Source organism: Brugia malayi (assembly GCF_000002995.4).
Source record: "Brugia malayi strain FR3 genome assembly, contig: Bm_v4_ChrX_scaffold_001, whole genome shotgun sequence".
Lineage (NCBI taxonomy): Eukaryota > Metazoa > Nematoda > Chromadorea > Rhabditida > Onchocercidae > Brugia > Brugia malayi.
The window spans coordinates 4,732,572-4,758,591 of NW_025062479.1; the positions used below are offsets into that span (position 1 = coordinate 4,732,572).

General features: G+C 34.4%; 4 protein-coding genes across 5 annotated transcripts; 2 read left to right on the top strand and 2 right to left on the bottom strand.

The window, feature by feature from the left end:
- Positions 1-6,948: 6,948 nt before the first annotated feature.
- On the top strand, positions 6,949-14,026 carry Bm5538 (Uncharacterized protein; the record flags this gene model as incomplete). The annotated part of the gene is made up of 15 exons (XM_043073645.1): positions 6,949-7,067; positions 7,303-7,459; positions 7,673-7,770; positions 8,281-8,346; positions 8,574-8,701; positions 9,065-9,205; positions 10,881-10,977; positions 11,276-11,399; positions 11,590-11,759; positions 11,865-11,976; positions 12,122-12,320; positions 12,528-12,632; positions 12,728-12,936; positions 13,331-13,483; positions 13,679-14,026. 15 exons carry the CDS (start codon positions 6,949-6,951, stop codon positions 14,024-14,026), a joined length of 2,226 nt encoding a protein of 741 aa, XP_042929579.1.
- A 1,368-nt stretch (positions 14,027-15,394) lies between these two features.
- Positions 15,395-16,465, top strand: Bm1508 (Uncharacterized protein; the record flags this gene model as incomplete). 2 transcript variants are annotated; one of them, XM_001899360.2, is made up of 4 exons in its annotated part: positions 15,395-15,448; positions 15,566-15,671; positions 15,965-16,134; positions 16,385-16,465. In XM_001899360.2, 4 exons carry the CDS (start codon positions 15,395-15,397, stop codon positions 16,463-16,465), a joined length of 411 nt encoding a protein of 136 aa, XP_001899395.1. The 2 variants fall into 2 exon arrangements, with proteins under 2 accessions (XP_001899395.1, XP_042929580.1); XM_043073646.1 differs by lacking the exons at positions 15,395-15,448; positions 15,566-15,671 and having other exon boundaries at positions 16,042-16,134.
- Positions 16,466-17,118: 653 nt separating this feature from the next.
- On the bottom strand, positions 17,119-21,255 carry Bma-atg-7 (Uncharacterized protein; the record flags this gene model as incomplete). The annotated part of the gene is made up of 11 exons (XM_043073647.1): positions 17,119-17,331; positions 17,425-17,604; positions 17,843-18,010; positions 18,146-18,276; positions 18,360-18,511; positions 18,702-18,911; positions 19,345-19,524; positions 19,601-19,911; positions 20,050-20,127; positions 20,334-20,506; positions 21,126-21,255. 11 exons carry the CDS (start codon positions 21,253-21,255, stop codon positions 17,119-17,121), a joined length of 1,926 nt encoding a protein of 641 aa, XP_042929581.1.
- Positions 21,256-22,539: 1,284 nt separating this feature from the next.
- Positions 22,540-25,562, bottom strand: Bm6855 (Uncharacterized protein; the record flags this gene model as incomplete). Its single annotated transcript, XM_043073648.1, has 10 exons — positions 22,540-22,554; positions 22,636-22,744; positions 23,015-23,074; positions 23,343-23,497; positions 23,646-23,860; positions 24,247-24,347; positions 24,552-24,658; positions 24,923-25,014; positions 25,189-25,291; positions 25,491-25,562. The coding sequence occupies 10 exons, from the start codon at positions 25,560-25,562 to the stop codon at positions 22,540-22,542; spliced, it is 1,029 nt and encodes a 342-aa protein (XP_042929582.1).
- Between the last annotated feature and the right edge of the window lie 458 nt (positions 25,563-26,020).

Genomic DNA, 26,020 nt, shown 5'->3' on the forward strand with positions numbered 1-26,020 from the left:
CAGTCCTACCTTGAATACTGGAATAACACGTCCCGATTAATAGGATTTGAGCGTTTTTCTGTGCATCTCACATTTTGTTCTAAACTATCACAGTGTTTTTTTTTTTTTTTTTTTTTTTTTTTTAGGTATTTGCTAATTCGTAAAAATCCATTTACGATTACTTTCGTTTTGTTTTTCCCATTGTTTTCATACCTCTTTGTTTCCCCTAACTGTTAATAGGATTTTTGATCAGAAAAGTCTTCCGTAATCCAAATTCTTAGATATGGAATTAAAATCTAGCAAGATTGTATTTTAAACAATTGGATTCCGAATTAATTTAAATGCTTTTGTTTTTTACAGGCTCTCCGAAAGCAATCTTTTAGATGAGATCATTTTGCTTTGTAATTAAAATAAATATATGCTTAGAATAGATACATAGATGTGTCGTATACTTCCATTCCTTTAGTTACGTGTTCTTTATGCCATTATTGGAACGTGTTAATTGCAATTTATTCATTCTCAGGTAACATTTTCTGAATTGAATGTCCAGCTGAAATCTAGTAAATGTGAGGGAGGTTGTGAGAGTAAAATGTTTGAGTGTATGCATTTCAAATAATCAGGTGAGACGTATGACGCTTATGCCTTTTTGGGCTTGACTTTAGTTTGAATGCAGTAAATATTTAAAAAAAAAAAAAAAGAAACGAACTCTGAACTGTTACTCACTACAAAATATCAGTATACTCGTTACAAAATAACACTCAATTTTTAGGTTCCAGAACTAGAAAAAAGTTTTTTCTACCTGCAGGATGTTAAGCTGGTTCAGAATCATAACTATGGCACTTTAGCCGTTGTTATTGATCGTTTTTTTTTTTTTTTTGTTACACTACTTAGAAAAAATAAAGCATGTTTAACAGCTCTGGCTTTAAATAATTCTTTTAGTCTAAACTTTCTAGATCTCAAAATACATAAGTTGGAAGTTGATGCCGAAGGTTAAAGTGCGGAATACATTGTATAACTATTTTAATTTATAAAAATCTATTCTGTCTACAATGATAAGATGTTTGTTCAATTAACAAAACACATTCATAAAGTTTTTTTTTTTTTTTTTTTTTTTATTTTGCTTTGGATGGAGAGTCAAGCGTTTCTTTATTCAAATTATTATTTGTCCTTTTCAAAATTTTTTTCAGAGTATTTTTTATGCTTAGATTTTACATAGTTCGCTGTCCTCTCATTACAGGGATAAACTGCTGGAAATCATTTAATTTTTAAGGTATATCAAGGCTTGCTCAGTTTGTATATCAATAACCAAATTTTTAAAAATTTTCATTTCCAGTTTGATTGAAATTAGTCGATTCTCGAAATTCTTGAAGTAATATAGAATCCTGAAAATCCTATTTGGAAAAGTTTTTGACCGCTAGAAAACGGTTAGGCAAACAATCTCAAAAATATACATCGGGCACTACTTCACTGCCGTGCTTCTTCGGCTATGATTCATCACTTATAATTGAAAATCTGAATTATCATTTGAAATTAACATTTGGTCGTTTTATACTTCAGTCTTTTTAATGATTAATCATCTTGCATCCCGTTTTATCCATCTGTTGAAATGTTATGTTTGTTCTCTTCACTTTGAATATTCATTTTTCTTTATTTAAAATTCCTTTTATGTCTTGCTAAACATTGACATCCATCTGCGAACAATCCAGCATTGCAATAAAAAATTTGTTTTGGCGAGTTTCTTAAAATAATTGGAAAATCCCAAAATTGTTCATAAATCCAAAAGTACGTCACAAATCCAGAAGAAGCGGTATTTGTTAAAAGAAACACCACCTCTTCACACATTTTGACAATGCAGACACACACACACACACACACACTTAAAAGCGATCTACATTAATTGTGAAATCCTTTCCCTTCATTCCCTCTTGCCAAAATTTCTGTTTCGTAAGCCAAAAAACATGCCGAAATGACCTTTTTTCTTTCTTACTCAAATCACCTATCTGTCTGTTATGACCCTCACAGAAAAACTGTAGAATGTCTGAAGTTTTACATTGAGAAAACCTTAGATTCCACTTTTCTACTTTACAAACGTTTTTTGTTTCACCCTGCATGTTTTGAAGTACACGTTGTGAGAAAAGGGCTCTTATTATTTTGGACAGACCCTCACAGAAAAACTGTAGAATACATTGAGAAAAATCCTATACTTCCATATTTCTGTTTTACAAACGTTTTTTGTTTTTTACTCTGCATGTTTTTTGACTTTCTTATACTTTTCTTCGTCACATTATTCTAACATCTGGATGCAGACGGATTCCGGAATTGCAGTAGATTCTGATTTTAAGCAATTGATGGAGTGAAGGACGTCTGATTCAGTAAATTATTATCGTCACTGCATTCAAAAGCAGCGCATTTCTGTATCCTACTTATACTATTGGCACTGGAATTTGCAAAAGGCACTTTCAGCGTATTTTTTCTTCGCTTTCTAGTTTACGTGAAGAAAAAACAACGGAGGTTGTTGAACATTTCATCAGGAGAAAGTGAATCGGTTAGAAGTTTCTATTTGGAGATTTCACAAATCTAATCCAACTGAACTATTAATGATCCAGACATATTTATGACCACATCGAGGAAATCCAATTTACAAGAATAGATCCTCTCCAGTCGTCCTCTAACAAGTTATCCAATGACTAGAGTTTCTACAATGGAGAACTTCGATTTGGGGTTCAAAGTTTTCTCTCAGTCAATAACATTCAGTCCGACTCCTTGTAAACTTTCTTTTTTGACTATTCTATCGGCCAGTTTCCGCGGTGTAAGGGTTTCTTATTACTCTTCCTTTTTCGCTCTCCTTTCCTTCCTGTAGTTTCCTCTCTATTATTCGACCACCTCGAGATAGAAGCACTCCATTCATCATCGGTTTCATTTCTTGTATTTCTTTTTTAACAAACACCGCCTTTACCATCATTCGCTTAGAAAGTACGTGTGTCCATATGTCCAAAGCAATAGAATTTATCGTTTTCCAACTCATCTCAGGGAACTCTACGTATAATGTCAATTACATAGATGACAACCGAGAGGAAGACATCCAGAAAAGCTTGTTTATTTTCAAATTTTTGAAAATGAAATCAAATACTGGATAAAACCTGCACTCTTTAGTAGGTTAAAAATTACTTCTAACGAAACTTAATTTTGACAGTTATTTTGAACTTTCGGCCTGAAACTTTTGCGGAAGAAACCTCCTTGTTTAATAGATGATTGAATGATTAATGTTACTCAGAGAAAACGAAACTGTGATATAGCTTTACTGCTACTATTAGTTTGCAAGAATAGATTGATTACCTTTACAAAACATCCTCCACGAGTGAGCTGAACTGACAACAGATCGTTAAGAATACAAATGAAGTAGTGAAGGTGCGCAAAATCGCTGTAGGCTCATTATTCAGTAACTTAAATGCATTCGCATGTTAGCTATTTGTATATGTGTGCATGTATGCGTGTGTCTCGTTTAACGAACTCCCGTTGCTCTCATTGAAACACTGAGTACACAAAAGCAGCAATTTAAAACTTACGATGAAGACACGCACGTACTACATACGTTTTTCACTGACAACGATCTGTGGGACAACGTAATGTTCGCTCCATCACAATAGCAATATTGATGCACTGTTAGCTATGTGTGTGGATGGAGCTTGTTTTTGTCTGTTTCTCCTTACGTCCGTCATTTTGGCTGGCTCTTAGCCAACATTCGTCACGTGCAGATGGCATGATAGGCAAGTAGAATGATATGGATAGAGCAGGCGAGGAGCCAAGGAACCACGACCAACTGCTGAGACGCCTCCGCATAGACACACACGAAAGGACAGACAGACAAGCAGACGGGGAGACAGACGTTCAGTACGTCTGTCAGCATCATATGTGCGTTTTAGGACGGGTATCAATCAGTGCAGTGGTTTGTGCAAGTCTGAATGAATTGCAGTGCAATGCATCACCCTCCTCTGACGATATGATGGTATAAGAGGGATCCCCATCCCACCTTATGGCATTAACTCTTTCCTATTTTTCGCCGTACGATCGCCCACTGGCCTTGTCGCCGATACCTGATATCCGTTCCTCCTCGCCATCATTTTATCTCCAATCATTATTTATTGTTAATTAAGAGAAGTAGTATAGCAGTTACTTCTCTTGGGAAACAAGGATTCACAGATGGTACTTAGTATATGAAGTATGATCATGACAAGTTGGGATAACTCTATACTGTCATACCTCTCAGTGTCCCTGAAATAATCCCTCCTTATGACATGACTGATATATATGTATATGATCAGCTTGGAGGATTGCGTGAACAAACGGTCTAGTGTGAGCTGTTACTGTCCCTCCGATACCGGTGCAAATAACCCCAACAATCTCATCCACCTCATATTTCCTCCCTCTCTCTCTCTCTTCTTTCTCCTCGAGTTCAGATCTCTTGAGTGTCTGCAATCACCTTTTATGCAGCAGTGTTATGCCGCTCATTGCAGTTTTAATCGTGTCTGATAACGATATTATCCATCCTATCTTCGATACTTTTACGTTTAATATATGCATATAAAATAAAAATGATTTCTTCGCTTATAAGAAGTAAGGAGTGATAAGTGTCTCTGTACATTATTACAATAATTGCAAATCCTTTTGAAACATCCTTTTTCTGATCCTTTTTCCTTTTTCAAATCCTTTCTCTGAATAGGTAATTATAATTCCAGGAGGAGTTGAAATGCTCTTTATCCCATTTTTTCTTCCCATCGCAATTCATGCAATGGAAGCTTCTCAAAGTTTTTTGAATCGACATTCAAGCTGAATATTAATTTCGAGGCGATTACGTCAACTTGTTTTGTTTCTTCCATTTCTCGTTTCTGCTGCAAACATGACGTGTTAAGGTATAAATTCACGAAGATCTACCATTAGATACCAAATGATAATATCCCTGTCCATTCTTTCATTATTTCGATCGGTTTTTGACAGTGAAAGTTCAGTGCACATTTACCAGACATCTTTTTTTATGCTTGTTATACTGGCAGCGTTCTGGATAACTGTATGGAAGATTTGCATATCATTTCGCTAGGAATTATGAAATTTTAGAAAAGTCTAAATAATATATTTTATCATGTTTCTTTATTGTATTTCTCTATAAAATGAAAATAGAAATTATGTATCAGAAAAAGCCTGGTGTTTTCAAGTTTTGCCGCTTTATACATATAAAGAGATTATTTTCCGTAATTCTAGGAGAGCCAAGTTTTAACACTGAGGTAATACTCCGCGCTGTACCAGTAAAAAATCTTATTTTCTCCTATTTCTGCAGCGAATTTAAGTGGAAATTACTGAAATGTAAATAATTTCATAGTGCAAATTATAAAGGTTTGGGCACTTTTAAAATCATTGTTGTAATGTACAGAAAACTTTTATCGTTTAGCGAGTCATTTTAGTTTTGAACAGGTCATTGTACCATTGCGAGCTCACCAGTTTTGAAATATGTAGACAATATCTTGTGTTGCATGCAAAGCAGTCATACATATTTCATTCACACCTTTGCTAAAGCTTATCATATTGTATCTCCAATTTGATCTTAATAATATACTTCTTGTCTTGAGCTAAAAGAGTTTTTGATTTGGTTTCTCTAATGTTTTAGGTTTCCCCTCGGAGTCCTTTAACTACTTCCTTTAATTTCCCTTCAAAATCTCTGGAGAATGTTATATAAATTAGCTAAATTATAATCTGTTTTTGCAATGAAATTGTGATGCATCAAAACGTTGCTAAATCCCTTTGTGTGTCATAGCTGATTCAGTTCCTAGTGGTAACACTCTTTCTACCCCGCTTTGCATTCAGTGCTTGACCTCGAGTTGTTCATTGTTCAATGAAACGAACAAAGTTTTCACTGTTGTGGTCACTGGGAAACGTGAAATGTTCTTTGCTCCTTTCCTATCTATTTCTAGTTGTTTCTAAATCACAAAATCGTCGGAAAATATTAAACAATTTTCCATTCGTGAAACTTGGTTTTAGGTTAATCTCAGTAAGTGATGTCAAAGAGGAAGAGTAATTTTGTCCTGGATTAATAGAGAGAACATTCATTATATCTTAAAAATAGTTTATTATGTCAAAAAAAGACACTGTTTGAAATTACTTGTGCTGATACTGATTTTATTGTTTCATTCTTGTACATTGTGATAATGATCTAACTTTTACGACGTCAACATATTTGATCACTTAGTTGAGGATGAAGTTTTATCCCATACTTCATGTGGCACTTTTCCGTTTTCTACAAGCTTCCTCTCTTTCATACCTTGTTCTGACTGTATAAGAAAGAGAAACAAATATGAACGGATTAGTGAATTCCGATCTCACATTTAATTACACCTTTCTGGAAGAGGGAAGTGGACTTGAATTGAAGATATGAGGAAGTGTATTAGCATATCTTATTGAAGGTGGGGGGAAAATTTGTTTGAATATTCTTCCTTATTAGCATTAACAATCATTTGTTTGAGATGGGTTATATGTTCCAGATTTTTCTCCTGAAGTAATTTCATCTTTTAATTACATACTTATAAATACATACCACTTTGTTTAGAAGTTTGAGTATGATTGGACCTTGCTAGTGTTGTACAGGGAAACAAGTTTTAAGATTTGCGTGAGTGTTCCTTATTCTGTTACTTTCTGAAAATTTAACCTCGTGAGTTGGGTAGGGAAAAATCTTTTTGTTATCAGCTCAGAATTAAATGTAGGAAATTGCATGTTTGGACATCGTAACTTAGGGTACTTTTATTGTTGGTATAAGAAGAAATTGGATGGAATGCTAAAAAATGATAAGCGGAAATGTTGTTTTAGTTGAAAGCTGTAAGTTTCTGTAACGAGATTTTTTTATTTCAGAATTGAGATAAGATAAAATGTTTGGAAGAAAGAAAATTCGATCTCATAGATGGTTATTGATGTAAGAATCTAGCGATGTTGAAAAGCGTTTTCCCAAGAAGATCAAAAAAACGACCACTTGAACATGTCACTAATGATAGTGGCAATTTTTTAAACAAAGCAGATGGAGAAGATGAAGTGATCAATAAGTTTTGGTTAGCAAACTTCATGAAAATATATCTGCTTGATCATCTGAGATTAAGGTACGGTATTTTGAGCAGGTTTTGGGGATGCTGTTACAATTAAGATTAAGAAAACAGAATAATGTACTTTCCTTCCTACTTCCTCTACTTCTTCTCGGAATATCTGTTAGACTGAATTGATCCTCCTTTATAGTTATTTATTTTGATGTAGAAATAATGAGATATTACCGAAAATCTACTAATTTAGTTTTTGTCACGATAAAAAGCTTAGTAAAGAATCACTACGACTGGTTATTTTGGCTGAAAGTGAACGGCGGCTGTTGTTCGATAGCGAAACTGTTTTGCCGGTGAATACGCCTGATATCCCGGCTAAAACACCACTTTCAAACTGTGGTCGGTTTCGGGTAAATTATGAATTTCTTTCAGAATACATACGTACTTTCGTGGGTTTAAAAAGAAGACCAGCATATTTCAGTTTTATGGGAGAAGTTGTTATTGGCTGTATCTGTTCTGATGAGGATTCAGTGGATGTCGATATTGTTGTTAGCATTCATTTAAGAAAAAGTCATTTTCGATAGAAACTTATATGAAACGATGATGTTACCGAAAGTTTTCAGTTTCTAAGACATCGTCCAGATGTTCCCTGTATTGGACAAATGATATTTGGCTCGCTGTCCACAACAAAAAATGAATCTTTCAAAATACATTCTTTAAGGTAGTTTTCACCTGTTAAAATTATACAGTCTACAGATTTCACCTGTTAAAATTAGCGTAACATCCTCTCATCTCATGGAGAGTGACGTTGCTTTTGCAAGCTTTGATGTGATCAGCTGTCAGAATGATTTGTACATGCAGACATATCCGGTGCAAACAGGAAGTAGATGGATTAATAGAAAAAGCCTTGGTGATCTAGGTAGGAAAATGTAGGTATAGTGCTGCAAGAAATTCATTGTTTTTGAATTTTTGACAGAATAGTATACTGTATGTGTATAAGAATTTATTTGTTACTTTTGCTGGGTTTTCCTGTACTACTAACGATTCATTCTGCTAGCGATTAGTTTCGAAAGGATAAAAATCCTTTTAAATTTTTGAAAAATAGTGAGGGCGAGTTTTACGTTATCGCTGGCCAGATTTTCTTCTCTTTTAAATCCTTGGTTTTATACGTTTCATATTTCATAGAATAGAATGACATAAGAGTAGAGTTTTCAGAACTTTTTTTTTTCAGTGGTAGTAAACAAGTTATGGTAAGTCGCATTATTTCAGTCCCGAAAATGGCAGGACAATCAAACAGGTATCACTTTAATATCATAGTGCCATAAGTGTTTTTGTTTTTATATTTGCAGTTCATTTGCCAAATCATCTGATTTCGACCTGCCCACTGCTGCGACTTTATTATTTTACTTCTCAGTTCCAAAATTGAGAGGATTGGTAATTCAGATTTTTTATTCTGAATTTAATCGAATATATGGATTTTCACAGAATTAAGTGTTGAGGATTTATCTGCATTAATTCTTTTAGCTACAACAAAATACCCGTTGGTAGTACTAGTAGTGCTGATTCGGAAAGCACTTATTCAACAGTTTGCTCACTGGAAGGATTGCGCAGTCGACCACATTACAGCTCACAATTGACTGATCCTCCTGAAGGTTTCACTTAATATTTCTTGAAATCACTGTTGTTTTAGTTTTACTGTTTTAAAACAATACATTTACATTGATGCAAAAAAATTATATAGATATACAAACGAATACATCACAAAGACTAATGACATTCCAGTTTGGACTACCAGCGATCGTTCAGTTGTTGACATGTTAAGCTTTTTTCAAAATTACCTCCGTTTATGTAACTTTATTTTCGTTTATATGACTCACTCTATAATTTTGAAACACTCCATATCTGGTGACTATGTACCCTGATTTTCTCGATGAAATTTATATGCAACAGTTGAATTACTGAAAGACGCATGTAAAATTTGTTTCTAGAATATAGTAGAATTGAATTTTTTGTAGGTTTTATCCGAGTGCGGGATGCTTTCTTACAATTGGACACCGAAGAAGGAAGTATAAAGCCTTGCCGGTCTTTCTCACCTAGTCGTCTTTCCCGGTATCGTCGTATGCAACTTGCACAGCGGGGCAATTTATGTGATGAAAGTAAAATATTTGCATTTTCCGAAGCTTCATCAGTAGTTTCATATGACTAATACCCATAAAATCTAATAGAAGAGGTTAACTGAGAACATTTTAACTGATAGAATAAGAGTCATTCCAAAAGTAATACTCCCTGATTAAAATAAAATATTAACTGCTATCATTTTTTCATGCCGTGATTTATGGTGTTTCCCCCTTTCTACCTTTAATGGGGCTTAAGATGGGGAAAAGTTGGTGTTTTGAGTAATTTTGGATTGAAGAAATCGTAAAAAATAAGTGTTGTTTCGGATTTTATTGAGCTTGCAATAAGTCATTAGAACTTTTTATGAAATTCTTAATTTATTAAACTTTTTATGAAATTCTTAATTTTTTCAGTTTTGCTTAAAAAAGGAGATACTATTATTTTCAAGAATAACTGTAAATAAACTATTGTAGACTACTATTCAAGGTGTTCAATATTACATTTTGTGGTATCTTCTGTTATGTCCAGTAACTTCAGGATAATGCATTTTGTGTCTGTCTTTCATTGACGATTCCCTTACTTATCTGTAAGGAATCGTCAATGAACTCAAGATTCACTGTATACACTCAAGATTCTCAAGTATACATAAAGTCTTCAGAAACTTCTCCATATCTTGTAAGTCTCCATTACTGAAGTTGAGATTAACATAATCCAAAAGTTCATTACTAAAATCAAAGATTTTATTGTCGCTTTTTTTTAAAGACAATAAGCGATTTATAGCGAACATTCATTTTCCCAAAGTTGCACAAAGTTACATTAGCAGGGTTTCTTGATGCATAAACTATGAAACAATTCATTTCCGAAATTGATGCACTTCATTCCATTCGTCACTTTTGACTTCATTAAGTGTTCTCCAATTTGTACGTTAGGCATTACCTTTTATTTGATTTCTTGTTTTATGTTTGAGAACATTTGTCGTCAGGCGACTTTACAGTGTAATACCTTTTTCATTCCTGTAAAATTCTTTAGTTCCTTGATTTTTTGAGATGATATTTTTTTTCTGTTGATTTTAATATGGATGGAAGATCTCTTTTTCATCTCTGTGATATCAGGGTCTGCCTTAATACCGGCCAGAGCATAATGAGAAAAAAAAGTAGCACTAAATCGTTTTTTTCTTCTCTAAACGGTAGTGTCTGTTGTATCAAAACCAAAAATCAGTGGTCTGCAAGATGAAGGAAAATTATTCAAATAGAAGGTATTAATGATTCGTAGTACGGATGCTTTATGATATTGGGTACCGGAAAAAAAGTTCCAAAAAAATTTTAAAAATTAGGTTTAAAATCAACGTGAAGAAATGCAAATATGCCTTCCCATAAATGTGCTGGATTTATCTTAATTAAAACTAAGGTGGAAATAAAAAAAATTCAGAGTAGATGTGCACTTTTTTGTGAATATATGGCAAGGGATTCAAGAAAAGTAAGGTATTAAGAAATAACAAATCTGGTTGTATTGAAATTATTACCAAAATTGTTTTATCCATTATGGAGTTGCTTATCTTCCACAGAAGAAATACTGTTAAGAGTTTCTGTTCTGTAATTAATTAGAGATACTTTTCTAACTCCCAAAATTTGACAATTTCCCACTGCGTTTTGCTGTTACTGTAGTAATTATTATTGCTGTGATTCATATTTAAGCAATAATTAAACTGTCTTTCAGATAATTCCGGTCGTTGGTGCATGCGAAGTCGTTTGAGTAGTTGTAGTTCAATAGCAGACGAAGAATCGAGACAGATCGCAATTGGAGTTCTATTTCGGTGAATTTTTTTCAGTACTTTGTTCTCCACACATGACTTTATGCAAGCAGCCTGGAACTCTGGTTGAAATGATGGAAAAGTGGTAGGAAGCTAACCTGTACTCCCCAGACAAAATTTTATGCTGACTTATAAAACGACCAATTCGTAGTACTCTCGTCTTGGCCATCATGAAACTTTATATGTATATGAGATATCGTATTTCATATATTGCTTGTCATGCGTTGGAATAGCCCAGTTTTCAAATTACCGAACAAGAGTTCCGGTGAATGGTTTTATTTCCATGTATTGTCTTTTCCAGAGAAGAAGAGAAACAGTTTTTGCTTTGCCATATTCCTCTTATTGAAATTGAAATCATTAAACTGGAAGCTCAAATTCTGAAAGCAACACTTTCTCGCACCCGTTTTTTGCATTTATTATTTGAGGTTGGTTTGGTGCATGTATTTCTCATATTTGAAAATTTGTGCTGTTATAGGTTTGGTTCCGCTAAGATGACCCTAAATGTTTGCTGAGATGACTTTCAATGTTAAGTTCGTCATTATTTTATATTTGTTTAAATACGGACTTATTAAGTTTTTGCAGAAATATATAGTACGTAGTTTTGATTATTTGCAGGCGTGGTTAGAATTTGTACATAATGTTTGTCTGTTGTACAATTCATACAGGTTTCGTTCTCCCGTTTGGTTGAGTTTAATGAATGAAAGGGAGTATGCTTCAACAGCTAACAACTTCTGCACTAATTTAGCTGCACTGATTTGTGAATATGATTTGAAATCCACGCGATAGTGAGTTTTATTTTCCTCTTTAAAGTTATCAAAAAAAAACTTTTCCCTTTCGCTTACAATGTTTTATAAGTGTGACTTAATTATTCGAAATTGAAAGTGTTTCAGCTTTCTATCCACTTTATTATCTTGTGTTTTGATGAACCATCTTGCGTGGGTCGCCAGTGTTACTCCATCGGAAGACTGTGAAGATCTTCATCGTTCGCTTCTGATGGGAACGGTAAGAATTTGAAATGTATCTTCAAAACCTTACATTTACATCGACCTTCTTAGCTCAGGTGCAAATCATGATAAGATTGGTTTGTATATCCCAAAATTCGTCTGTAATTATACAATTTGAAGCTGTGCTAAATTTTGAATTCCAGAGCGGAAGTTCAGATTGTATGCGTTATCCCTACAATGCGCAGTTAGCTCAGTATATGGAAATAAGTGGCAGTGTGGGCGGTGCTACACGTTTAGCTCGAACAGTTATCATCGGAAATGACATGAAATTAATCACGCATTTGCTTTATGTCCTCACATATTTTGTTCGATGTTCAGCAATTCAGCCAAATGGAAGTAAAGGTATTTCTAAATCTTCACGTACCTGAACTGCTTTGTTGCATTTAATAATTGGTTGTTTGTTGGATAATCGATTTTTCTTAATTAACAAGTTAATACACAAGAACTTATGACTATTAGATGAAGTTTGAGCTTTGGAACTCTTCCATACCCATCAAAAGGGCGTCGGGTAGCATCGGTGAATTTTCAAGCGTTATCAGGTTTTTACAGCTGACAAATGGAATTCACATCCAGGAATGAGGTCTTTCTCACCGACCAGTTGTAACGAAAATAGTAATATTGATTTTGGCAAGAAATACTCGTTAAGAGAGGAAGGTATGGTGTCTAAAATTAAAACCGGCTTTCTTGGAATTTATTTGGAGTATGGGAAAGCTTTCAGTTATGAATATTGCTGAAATACAATTTTAAAGCTAAAGAGCCAGAGTTCGTGGTTCTTCGGGAGACAGCAGAACCGGGTGTTAATGCGAAACGTTCTGGATGGTGTTTTCCGTTAACATGTGACACTGATGATTCGACGAATTCAAGTTTGGCTTGGTCCATGTTGGCTGGTCCTTGTGATTCTTATTGCTCACACTTTGTTATATGCGGGTTACGCTTGGCTGCCATTGACTTGGAAGAGGTTTGTTTATGTAGATTTCAATTAAGTTGTGTTCATTTTATTGCATTGTGAGGAAATCTATCTGCTAACCGTTCAACATTCATAAATCTGATTCTTCAGAATTTTTTTTTTTTTTTTTGATGCTTCTGTTTAAAAGCGACAGAATTCATTCGATTTTTAAATATGCAGCCGTTTGTCAAACTCTTTTTTGTTTGCATAAAGGATTTAATTGTTGTCTATTGATGTGTAACAGTTTTTATTTTGACTAAAGCTTCATTTAATGTGTTATCACTCTGTGCTGTGCGACATAGAAAAAAAAAAGAACGAATACCTGGGGAGACAAGCACTAAAAAGTGGAGCACATAAAGTTTAAATTGTTCATGTCAATACCTTTAGTTGCGCACTACTTTTCCAGACTTATTGTTCAGTGATGTGCCACATAAAAAATGGGGAATCAGAACTGATCAACACATCATTTCCCGAGTCGTCCTTTTCATCAGCTGCTAATTCTGCACCACTTAGTCCAACTGTTGTAGTACTTGCCGATGCCACGAACTATACTGTGAAGGTTTGATTTTGTTCATGAATGATTCCACAAGAAGGTCAACTACGCAGATTTAAAATTTCTAAATTTTCGAATTAAACACTTTTTTCTTAACGAGTTCAATTACGAAATGATGTTTTCGATATAACATATCAGTACAGTATAAATTGATAATTTGTTGAATTTCATTCCCTAATGTTATGGAATTGTGTGATGCAGATGATATCGGGAGATGATACAAATGTCGGTGAAAGTCTAATGACGGCACCATGTGATGCAGTAGTTACGATGCTTGAGCAGTTCGGTGATTTGTATCGGCTTGGCGCAGCGCCAACATTTTTGTTATCATTTATTGAAGACTGCTTGAGTCATATCTTGACACGATCATTGTCACTGGTGGAACTATTGGGTGGTACCACAGGAAACAAAGGCAGAACACAGGTTACACCGTCCACAGTCACGGCAGAACGTGTTGTGAGTGTTATTGGCTGTGATTATTCCGATTTACGTCTTATTGTTAATGTTGCTGCTGTATACTACCCTTCCGTTTTACAAGCTATTATATAAGCAGTGTTTTAACTAATTCTCCCTATGCTTCTTTCACATTTCATTATGAGGCCTTCATTATCTGTTTAGAACAATGATTTAAAATGTTCACAAGAAAACAGGAAATTCAGTCTACTTTTTGAATAAGATTTCTAAACAACACCCCAAGCTTTCGCTGCGAATGTTATAGTCTTTCTTCGTCCGTACTTAACTTACAAGCGAGCTATTGTTTCCCAATATGCCATTGCCTTGCATTTCGTCGTGCATTATTTGTTTCAAATGGTTTTATTTGCATTCTTTCGAAGACTTCTTTTTACTCAATTCCAAACACTCAAAAAAACTTTGCTCAGAAATGACTGGTAATATTCATATACTTTGTATGATGGGAATTTTGTGTATCGTCACTCATATTTTGCAGCCTGTTTGTATTTCTTCATGTATATCGATTAGTATGCTTTCTACCCTTTTTTTTTTTTATGGTAGAGCTTATGTATGATAGCTGTACAACTTCCTCCGAGTAAAAATCAATTGTCTTTCCATCTGCAGTATACATATATATAAAAGTATCTTCAATTGTCGAAGGATCCATTTCGTAACTCCCTTTGACCAGAATAAACTGAGAAATGCGCATATCATTTATTGACGCTTTACATTTAATCATGAGGATATTATTTAGTATGGACTGTGGTACAGACCAAGTGTCCTGGTAACTAGCATTCCTGTCCTTTGCAGTGGCTGAATAGCTAGAAAGATAAATCCAGTCTCTAGACTGCATAAACCTGCTAGACTGAGGGATATTATCCTCGGCCAATCAACGCGAGCCGTAATTCAGTACAGTTGCGTTGCTGTTTATCTCTTGTGGTTACTACCTACAATTCGTCAGATGTAGCTCAAAGAAATTCTCGTAGGGCCCGTACCAGGGTCCCTAATTTTTCCACCGTGTGACATAACACGGCTGGCCGATCTACTTCCTTCTCCCTTAGACTCACCGTTGTTCTTTCATCTCCCTTCACCTGCTTCGGTGCGTCATCTCTCTCGGATATTCTAGAATGGATTTGTCCAGAGCCAGATTCCTTATGTTAGTTGGCTACATGGACTCATCGAGGTCGGATGAGAAGTTTGATTTTAGAGGACCTAAAAGTTAAGCAAATCATGTATTTGTGTGGTTGAGGATGGGAGATTAATGCTTGGGAGATCGGTAAGATTGATTAATCTGATTAAAACGTGTGGATCAACAAAGTTTGGAGAGTTGTGTAACATTTCCTTCAAGAAAAAGGTCGTGACATAAATTTTTTGTGTTGAATTTCACTACTGTGGGATTATTGTTGCAGAAATCATTGCTGATCAATAGAATTGCTAAGTCGTTATTTGCTAGAAGTTGGAAAAGTGATGAAACTCTATGTGAAAAGAGTAAATGCAAAGGGTGGCGTCTTCACAATCACTGTAACCTTCTCCTATTTCGTTTTGCTTTACTCTATCTTTGGTAATTTTAATCTGTTGTAAAAGTAGGTAATAATGAAGTTGTTTATATTTTTATCAAGTTTTACCTGTTGTATTTAGGTTGATGGTAAAGATACGGTAGCAAGTTTGAAGCAAAGAATTGGTGGTGTTCTGGACCTGTTTCCAGATGCTGTGCGTTTGCTTCACCAAGGACATCCTCTCAGCAGTAAGTTTTCTGGAATTTCTTCCTTTCAGGAACTAAAATAGCACGTTTGTATGATTGCATACTTCTGATAACAAAAGCGGGAACTAAAGCAGATAATGTTGTTTTGAATTGGATCTCCTTGATTTATGCTAGCGAAATGTTTTCCATGCCAGGTTTTGTCAATATAGCATGATTGGCTTTTTTTCTTACCGAAGTTGACTTTATCTTAAAATTAAAGATAATTTTCGTGCTACTTTGAATATCGAAGGACGAAACTGGACATAAATACCCAGCCGTGGGAGTTTGAGTTGTAGGTGCAGAGGCGAGTCTTGGATCTTACGGTATCGAAGATAGCAGCCGAATAAATGTTGTTTATGTTCCATCTACTGACATGAACTCGACAGTCCCAAAAGTTTTGAGCAGCTTTCTTTTTGATCACTGTCCTCCAAATGTCCTGCCAACGATTACCGAGAGATACCAATTCGTTAGTAATTTCGATAAAAATTGTTGCATTAATAAACGAAACGACATTAGCCGAACTGGCATTAAAATTAGTTAATAAGAGATCAAAATATGTAGTTCTCTGGAAAAAAAACTTCAGATCCACAATGGATTTCAAATCTTTTATTTTACAGTACCGAGGCTGAAATTTCAAAACATTTATATAATTAGTTTGAGGAACTATTTCCTTCTTTAAGAATTTGATTGCCTGCCCTAAAAATCCTTTTATTCAGAGTTTGGCAAAAAAAGTTAAAAGCTTCAATTTGGATGAATTGGAGCGCTATGCAAAGTTCAGGAACCAACACATACCTTGATTTCCGCAGTTCCCATTGCATGCGACTCAACTAAAGCAAATATCTGTTGTCATATATTCCAATACGACTCATATGTTCGTGTTAATTATCACACCTGTGTTTAATTCAGCAGAATGATTTTCGCGAATAGAAACTGTGCTACTCGATCATTGTTCCCTCACCCCGACGGTAAAAAAAATTTCTTATTTTAAAACTAACCACTTTCGACTTTTGTAGTAAGTAAGGAAGTCGAAATTTTCATTAACAGGTAATTAAAATGCTACAGAGTTATGGGTTGGTTTCAAAACTGAATTACAGAAGCAAAATTGGACCTGTAAAACGATAAAACAAACAAAAGCTAGAAATCAAAACTAATTGTGATCAGAAATTTTGATAGATTGTAATATCCTGGACGTAAAGTATTTAAAAACTGACACACCGAGAGTGCTGAAGTAGAGTCAGCTAAAGGGAAAAAAAATTTCGAAAAATAAAAACTTATATTTAAAAAGTAATCACTGAAAACAATATCTTCAGGAAGATTTGGTATTTCCTTGCAGCTATTTTATGGGTAATGAGTTAAAATCACACTACGGTAATGATAATAAAAACAAATATAAAATCCATATCACAAAGGAAGGAAACAAGATCAAACAAGTCGAACTATTTAAAATTTATTAGATAGATGAGACACTCTCATTGTCGTCGAATTCTCTGAGATCCATTTCTATTGCAGTCGCCTGCAACTGATCTAGTCCAGAAACTAGTTCCAAATAAAGCGGACTATTGAAAACTTTCAGCAAGAATTGAAAGCCTTCCGAGCGATATGCAGTTTGCACGGCAGCTCCACAGGCGACACAACGCTCGAAACGCTTGACGGCTGGGGTCATCTGCAAACAGTTTTTATTGAAGATGAGGAATTTTTAATATAAATTAAAAACTTCACCGCTGAAACCACCACGGCCTTGTTGTAAGTGTTTCACCTGCGTAAATCTTGAAAGGAAAGATCTGATTTGATGTGGTGTTGCACCGAGAACAGTTGCTGACTCATCATTTTCTCCAAGACGAGCAGGAGAGCCTCCCATCTTAGGATGTTGAACAACCGCTGCAAGTAGTTCAACCGCTGCACCAGAAGCAGCTAGAGATATACCTGGTCGACTAACCTGAAAGGCAATTCATGGCAAAGTCAAAGCAAATAATTCATTTCAGATTTTTTTTTTTTTTTTGGAACACATTGGATAATTAAACTGGGTCTTCAAGTTAGGCTAACTAGGACTCATTTGGTAATTGACCAGATTAAGACTTAGTTAATAAACATTCCCTTAAAGAGGAAGAATTAGTGTGACAAAAGGAAATAAAGAAAGTGCTCGCCGTGCATTGTTGGTCCATGGTTCTATCAACAGAAGAATTACCAGGTGCGGTCACATCACTACAAAAATAACAACCCAACTGAGAACCAAGGATAGTGTTAAGATCACTTTGTGACTGCTCTTCACTGGTTTCATCATCAGAAACACCATGACGAATTACGACAAAACAATCGAAGCCAAGCGCAACGCTAATTGCCAACTAAAACCATCATTCACGAACAAAGTAATTGGAATTTTTGGATTAGAAACCTAAAAACATAAAAAAAAAACTCAACACAGCACAGTCAAAAAAATCAGAATGAATAAAATACAAATGGGATCGAAAAGAACAAACTTTGCATTGGTAAGTTGTTATAAGTGTTGGCAACCACCTTGCTTCTCTACTGTCAAGTAACAGAAAGGTTACATCATGACGCTTCACAAGGTCTTCCAAACGTTTCACGATTCCCTCAACTTCTTTCTCCTCTGTAACAAAAGTATAAAGACAACTGCAGTGAAGTAATGATATTACTTAATTCGCGTACATCACACAACGTCAAAAAATGAACCTTGTTTTGAAACGCTATGACCTGGCATTGGTATTTTCAAACAAACGCCTTCAGCGTTTATTAACGGATTTATTTTACGAAGACCTTCCGCGGCTGTAACAGCTTTTAATTTCCCTCCATTCGCAGCATCATCGAAAGAAAACAGTGATTGTCTGGAAAAATTATATTGATTCAAATACACCGATATCACTGACTTCGTGAAACTTTGAGAGTGGAATATATACATAGAGTTAGTTAGTTCTACGTTCCAATTAAATATTAACAATTTTTCCATTTAAATATTTCACTAAAAGCAGAGTTTTCTCGAACTTAGATAAGACTAAAACCAAAAAAATAATAGACCTTACGACATTACTGTAAGATATACGAGCATTATCGACAAATGTGAAATTTTTAACACCCCAACCAAGAAGTGAACGTGCCACATTACAACCCAGTGTACCAGCACCTAATATCAAACATTTTAAATTAGAAAAACGCTGAAGATTGATACTGGGCACCAAACGCCATCGAATCAGGCGCAAATTTAGTTCAGCACTAAAGTCCATTAATCTGAAATGAGAAGTTGTTCAAAGTACTATCAATCAGACTACAGTCATTATTAAGGCTAATAAAAACTGTAGGAGGCGAAATTGAGTCTCGTATTGTTATATACGTTGATTTATTTTCGACTTAAAAGTGTTCGTTTGCATTTCATTTAGCATTCAAGTTTTTTCAAAATATAGAAAAAGAAAAATAGAAGGAAGGCGTAGGACAAAAATGTCAGAAAAAAACGCACGATAAGGGTGAGTAAACGAACCACATGACAACCAAGGTTAGTTAGATGCTTTTACAGTTTCTTAATCTCTTCGTTTTCACTACTTTTACAGCAAGAAATATATCCAAATACTCGAATTAGCCAAAAAATTACACTAAGACATCATCATGAATTTCTGGATTTCTCCTCAAATTTCCAGTTAATATGAGTAACGAAATCATAACTTACTTTAGCGGATCTAGGCTTCCACGTAGATCGATAAACGCAGGGGAGAGTGAACCTTTCACTCTCTCCCACCCAACTGCATCTGTGCTGATAATACCGCTCGCTTCCCAAGCTAGATGCATAATGACACTAGGAACACTACCACTTCGATAACACACAAACTTGGCATTCTTCAGATCTTTTCTGAACAAAAATGACTTCAAAACCACGGGAGATAACAAATAATTTTGGTTTGCAATACTGAATCAAATCTACATACCGAACATAAGCTATCGCAGCTAAGAGGTTCCTTAATGGCCATCCAGGAAAAGCTGCCAAGGTAGATGGATCTGCATAAACGACATAGACGTCATTGCTCCACACGAAGGTACTTAGAAGTATTGAAGATAAAGGAGTGGGCGTCTTACCGACCAGCAAAAACGGTTCATTGTGATGTAATGCAATGAAAACTTGAATTAAAGAAGTCACTTCGGCTGAAAGCTGTGTGGGATCTGATAACATCCTTACTGATTGTGGATAAAGAAGTGCAGGAATACAATTCCAATACCGGAAGGTATATTTTTTCAGATCCTATAATGGAATTATGATGATTACCATGATAAGATGAGCTATTAACGTGAATACAATCCCAAAAATTTCCAAAAATTCGAAATACAAAGAAATGACAAAATACAAAGAAAAAAGTGGAAAGCAAACAAAAAAACTGACCGGATACACCGTTAGATAAAATGTATTTAATAAAGACGGTTTTTCAAGCCAATCCAAAGACTCGATGCACTTTTTCACCTGAATATATGAATTTACGAAAAGTGACTTACTATCTTCGAAATCTTATATTTCCAGCATGAAGAAGCAACTAAATAAAAGAACTAAAAAAAAAAGATTGAAGTGTACTAAGAACTGAATTTTAGATAAAAATATCTAAATTGATGAATGAAGTGTCGGAAAAAAGTTAAACAGAAAGCAAACATCTACGATAAAAAAGAACAAACCTTTTGAGCAGCATTACACAAGATTTGCTTCCTATCAAGATTTTTGAATGTTTCATGAGTATTTACAGCAAGCACTAATCCATTCACAGGAACCACATTTTTGTTCCACTCTGATTTGGCCAAAAATGCATCAAATGATATGGACAACCTCGTATTTGATGTCCCTGGATCTTCTGTAACATTGATTTATTATCAAATCTAAGCAAATAAAAACAGATTAATTCCATTCAGACTTCGATAAATTAGAATAATGAAAATTTGTCCCGGTAGAGATAAACTTCACCATCTAACAAATTGTTTTTTAACTTTCAGTAAACTATAAAATTAACACTGCTATATTAATGGTAATCTATGTATTCCGTTTCATTAGCCATCTTAAATGCATTATAGTACAAGTAACTCTTAAGTGAAAAATTATGCTCCAAATTAGATCATCATTAGAGAATAAATGAATCTCAAAACTGGACAGAAAAATGATTTCCAATTTCACTTGTATTCGGCAAAATGTTTAGGATCGCAGCGGTACCCGTAATAAACTTAAGCACTCCTAGATAAATACGATACAAATTATATCAGTGCTATTATTAAGAAAAGAATATTTCTATGCAAAATTAGGCCAGTAATCGTTTTCATAGGATAAGGTTAATGCCACTGTAGATAAAAACTACAGCAACCTATTTAAAAGGTAACTAGAAATCACCGAGCTCATCGACGAACGCTTTTGCAAAAGATAACTGTTTACAAAGATTTTTTTGAAATAAAACTCAATTAAAACCAAAAAAAATCTATTACGGTTGCAATATGTAGCAGTGATTGAGTGTGGTTGCTCGTCCAACTTCCAGTCATTCAACTTGCGCATGCCCAACTCATCCCAAAACAATGGGTCGACGAAAGTTGTGAAGGAAACAAATTTTACCGCCATCTCAACCACAGTACTTCAATTCGTTTGAGTAATCCCAATCAACAAAAACAGTGCGATTCGAATTTGCAGTTTCTCCAACAAACAAAATCTCCTCCAAATGAGCTCAATAATTAACAAAAGTATGGGATTTCAACACTAATATGAACCTCACTGCAATACTAGTGGTTACGGCACTCTTTACCTAATCCGTACATTATACAATAAATTCGTAAAAATTCTTAAAACGTATGTCATACAAGCCATTTGAAATTTGACAAATCATCCTTCAATCCCTTCAACCTCTATTTATATATTCAGTGTAATATCTATTTATATATTATATTCAATGTAAAACTGCAACAGACAATTCCGAGGATGGACAACAGTTGAGAAGCTCGATATTTACTCATTCATTTTATTTATGTTTGCATGATTGCAATAAAAAGGATACATTAAATTCGACGAAATAAATCAAAAGAAGCAATCCCAAAACAATCAAAGCACACTTGATAATTAAAAACACAGTAACGCGGAGAAATTTTGAAAGGAAAAAGAAAAAACGCAAAAGGCTATAACCAATTAATTTCTGAGCCTCAAGCGCAATTATATATATTTAATGAAGAAAGGAATATTGAAATATTGAAACAAGATAGAAATGTCCAAGAAATTCCCCAGGAAAAAAGATGCAGTGCTTTTCATATGTACAAATATACACATATTAACATCAGTTGGTAAATTCATCGGTTGGCTAACGAAAAAATAAATCTTTTTTTTTGTTAGCCAGTAAATAATTCGGATGTTTCTACAAAGAATTAATATGTATACAGTGATTTCCTGAATAAATATATATACCAAGTGTTTTCTATTCAAAATTTGAAACCAGTGGGACAGCAATGGACAAAGACGATATAGCACTGCATCATTTTTTTTTTTTTTTTTCAAATGGAGGGGAAAACGAAAAACTCAGAAAAACACGGACAAACATAACAGTATATAAAAAAGTTGAAATTTCGAGATGGAATCAATAAAAACTAGAAAAATTTAAAACATTTGCATGTAACTCCATCTAACTCCACTAGTAACTCCATCTGTAAGGAATTCTGACTTTTCCTCGCACTTCAGAAAACTGATTTGGATATTGATACAAACAAACTATATTAAAGTAATTGGCAGCTTGAAAATGTCGAGACAAAACTGAAGGCGTGCATTTGAAGTTACCCCAATCTCTGAGAAGGCAACGAACTGAAGGTATCCCAGTGAAGCTCTAAAGGATTCTGACAACATTTTGTGCTGGCAGTCATTGCTTCACAATATCAAGCACTGAAAGCAATTCGTGCAAATGAAAAGCAGCCATCGAAGTAATGAATCCGTAGACTAGAGAAAAAATTAAAATAAACAAACGTTGTAATTTTTGCTTGGTCGTATAGCTTGTGTTGACGAAGGTAATACACGTACTCGTTCATGCTGCACATAATGATCTTCAGCTGATGTACTTGTTTCATTAATGTGCCTAAAAATAATTCCTACAAAAGAAAGGCAAGAAAACAAACAATATATCAAGCAAAGCACATTCATCAAATTCCAAAATATGGAGCTCACAACCAATCAGAGTGGCAGCTTCAAGTATCAATTCATTTTAAAAACTCGCAAAACATGAAATTTCAAAACGTACTGTTAGAGACAGATTAAAAAATAAAAAAAATCAACTTAAGAAGCGGAAAAAGGAAAAATGCTTAAATAAAAAATCAACTTAAGAAGCGGAAAAAGGAAAAATGCTTACGTGCTTCGACTTTGCATACTTTTTTTTTCAGCTTCTTGTATGGAGAGAGCTAATAAGAAACTAAAAAAGATCTTTTTAGAAGTGCTGAACTGAGATAAGTGACAGAAAGGAACAACAAGTCTGAGCTTTAAAGATAATTCCTTGAAGATTTGAAATTCCAGTACTTTATGATCCAAAACTATTTTGATATTATGACAGGCTATTTAATCTAATTTATATTAGCCAAACAAATTTTTAACTCGCCTGCAAATATTATTAAAAAGAAATCAAACAATAAAATCTCAGGCGTTAAAGAAGCAAACAATTGTTTAAAAAAATTAGAACTTACTCAGCACTCTCGTTAGCAAGGATGCTCGATTTATATGATGTGCTAAAAACTGAATTGACGAAGGTAGAATTCCCATCAATACAATCCAATGTTTCCCACACAACCGCAGATTCCCCCAGAAATCCCATATCAGTAACTAGAACATACAGTGCATCCTAAAATAAGATATCCAAACAATTTGTGTTAGACACTAAGATGCAGTTCGTGTAAGTCACTCAGACACTAACAAATAATGAGGCACAATAACAGCTAGGAATTATTATCGGATGTATGTAATTTCGCAGCATATGAATATCCATAAACCTTTTGCTTTGCTAATGTTTGGAAATGATTGTTTCGAAAAAGCACAGCAATTTCACCATCGTTAAGATTAGATAGAAGTTCGGCAATTCCCTGCGTTGTCAATTGAGATGCACTAGAATCTAGGAAATTTCTCAGCATATAATTTTCGGATTCATTGTTTGTACTAACAATTTTCTCCACTATTCGATTGTAACTTAATCCATCTATCAATCTCACTGAAAAAATTTTTTTTTGAAGCACAATAACAAGCAGCTGTAAAACCTACAAAACGTAGTGATAAAAGAGAGCGGATGAAACTAGATATTTTCTAACTAAAAATCAATTATCAAAATCTATTACTCACCATCACTACCTTTCATAAACGCATTCACTTATACAAACTCTCTCTTACTTATAAAAACATGCTTTTCTTCGCAAACTAATCCTCTAGTTCATCACGAAGAGCGAATCATTAAATAAAAATACTAAAAAAATTGTTAGATACGAGTACTGCATGAAACAACAAAGATTGTAATACTTCCTATATTTTATCATCATCAATATAGTATGAAAACAGAATTATTCTATTTCGAAGAAATATCCAAAATGAGATGTAACCCACATAATTCCTGATCGGCTTTGTCAATAATCCATCCGTGCATTAGTGGTATATTCAAGATATCAAACAATGCGCATGCTGGAGTGTATTCAAATCTTTTTACTCTGGAAAATATCAGATTACGTGAATTCCTACCATAAATCACTTAGGAATTCTTGTAAAAGATTCCACCACAAAAATGAAAAGAAGAAATGAAATACACAGAGATGATGACAGACGGTCAAGGAATGTTGAATCACATAGGCAAAAGAAAAAATCGAAAGTAAAAATGTGCAAGGTAAAACTGCGCAAGAAAACTGGCACCACACCCAGTAAAATGAATATTCACATCGAGACCCTTAGGCAAAGAAGGTATTAAAGCGAGTACATCTGATAAATTCTGTTCATAATTTGGTAGTTCGGCTTCATCGATGTCCTGAAACAAAACACACAGACTCATTTCATTAAATTATATGATGTCGATACTAAAATGCTTTTATTAATTATTATTAATTTAAAAAAAAAATTTTTTTTAATTTATATGCAAAAATTTCGCAAATTCTTTAATATTCCTAAATAATTTATCACAGTGCATGCGACATTAAAAAATTCCTCTTTGAAGTGAAAGTACTGCATACAGCAGCCTTAATAATTTAATTACAATTATGCAAAAACAGTATAAAATCACTTCAGCGCTAACCTTGGGTTTGAGACGAAGTATACAATCCGCAACGAACTGTAACAATTTCTTTTCACTAACTTCTGTAGAACCACATGGTAAGGTAATCTGTCCTGTAAATATTTGAAACTAAAGACGACATTTTATTTCATTTTAAAACAACGAAACAGTGGTCTAATTTTCATGCTCTTTCAACCATTCCATAAAATTTCAGCCTTACTTTTCCTATTTTAATTACTAAGTCAGGAAGCGACTTCAACTGAAATTACAAAGTATTGAAAAATGACCTCGCAAAAGGAGCACGTTGATAACAGCTAACAATGGACACGGCCCATTTTCATTTTGCATTACGACTGCGTATTCAACACCCTCTACATCTACCCACTTAATCTGAACAACTAAATATTAATGACATATTTTAAAATCAAGATACATGTATATAAAATTAAAAAAAATAGCCAACCCAGACTTTATCCCAGATGTGTTTTAACCTCCCTGCAATATTGTCATACAAAGCTTTCTACTCAGTTATTAGTAATACAATCATCCACTAATCCTAAATCGCCATTTTTTCTCCAGGAAAATTTACATAATAAACACATGATTTGCTTCCAACTGCCTGTTTATCGGTTTCTAAACCATCTTCAATTTTTTCTGCCATATTCCGAACATCGGGCGATGATATGTTCCACTGCGAGCGACGTCAACCAATACGGGCACAAGAAACTACACTTCTAGAACTGAAGTCAGCGAGCACGGAAATAAATACCAAAATACCTCCAAAAAAAAAAAAAAAAAGATCCATACACTAACGTACATAACCGCATGTGGACATCTAGTTAGCAAGCACTAACTTGCAAAAGTGCTGTACCCCACTCACGATCACGGCAGCCTGAAGTATCTCAATGTGATCAGCTGAATTCACTGGGTGACATTACATATCGACCATAACTTATCGCTTTCCCCTGCTTCTGATCTATCGAACTCAGCTTTGGCTTGAATGCTAAATTCGTAGGACTTAGGATTGCTAAACCACACTTCACTTGAAAAAGGCAAATTAAAGCAATAGAAATACCACGCTATGTCCTTGACAACGAAATATGAAAGTGAAAAAAAAAA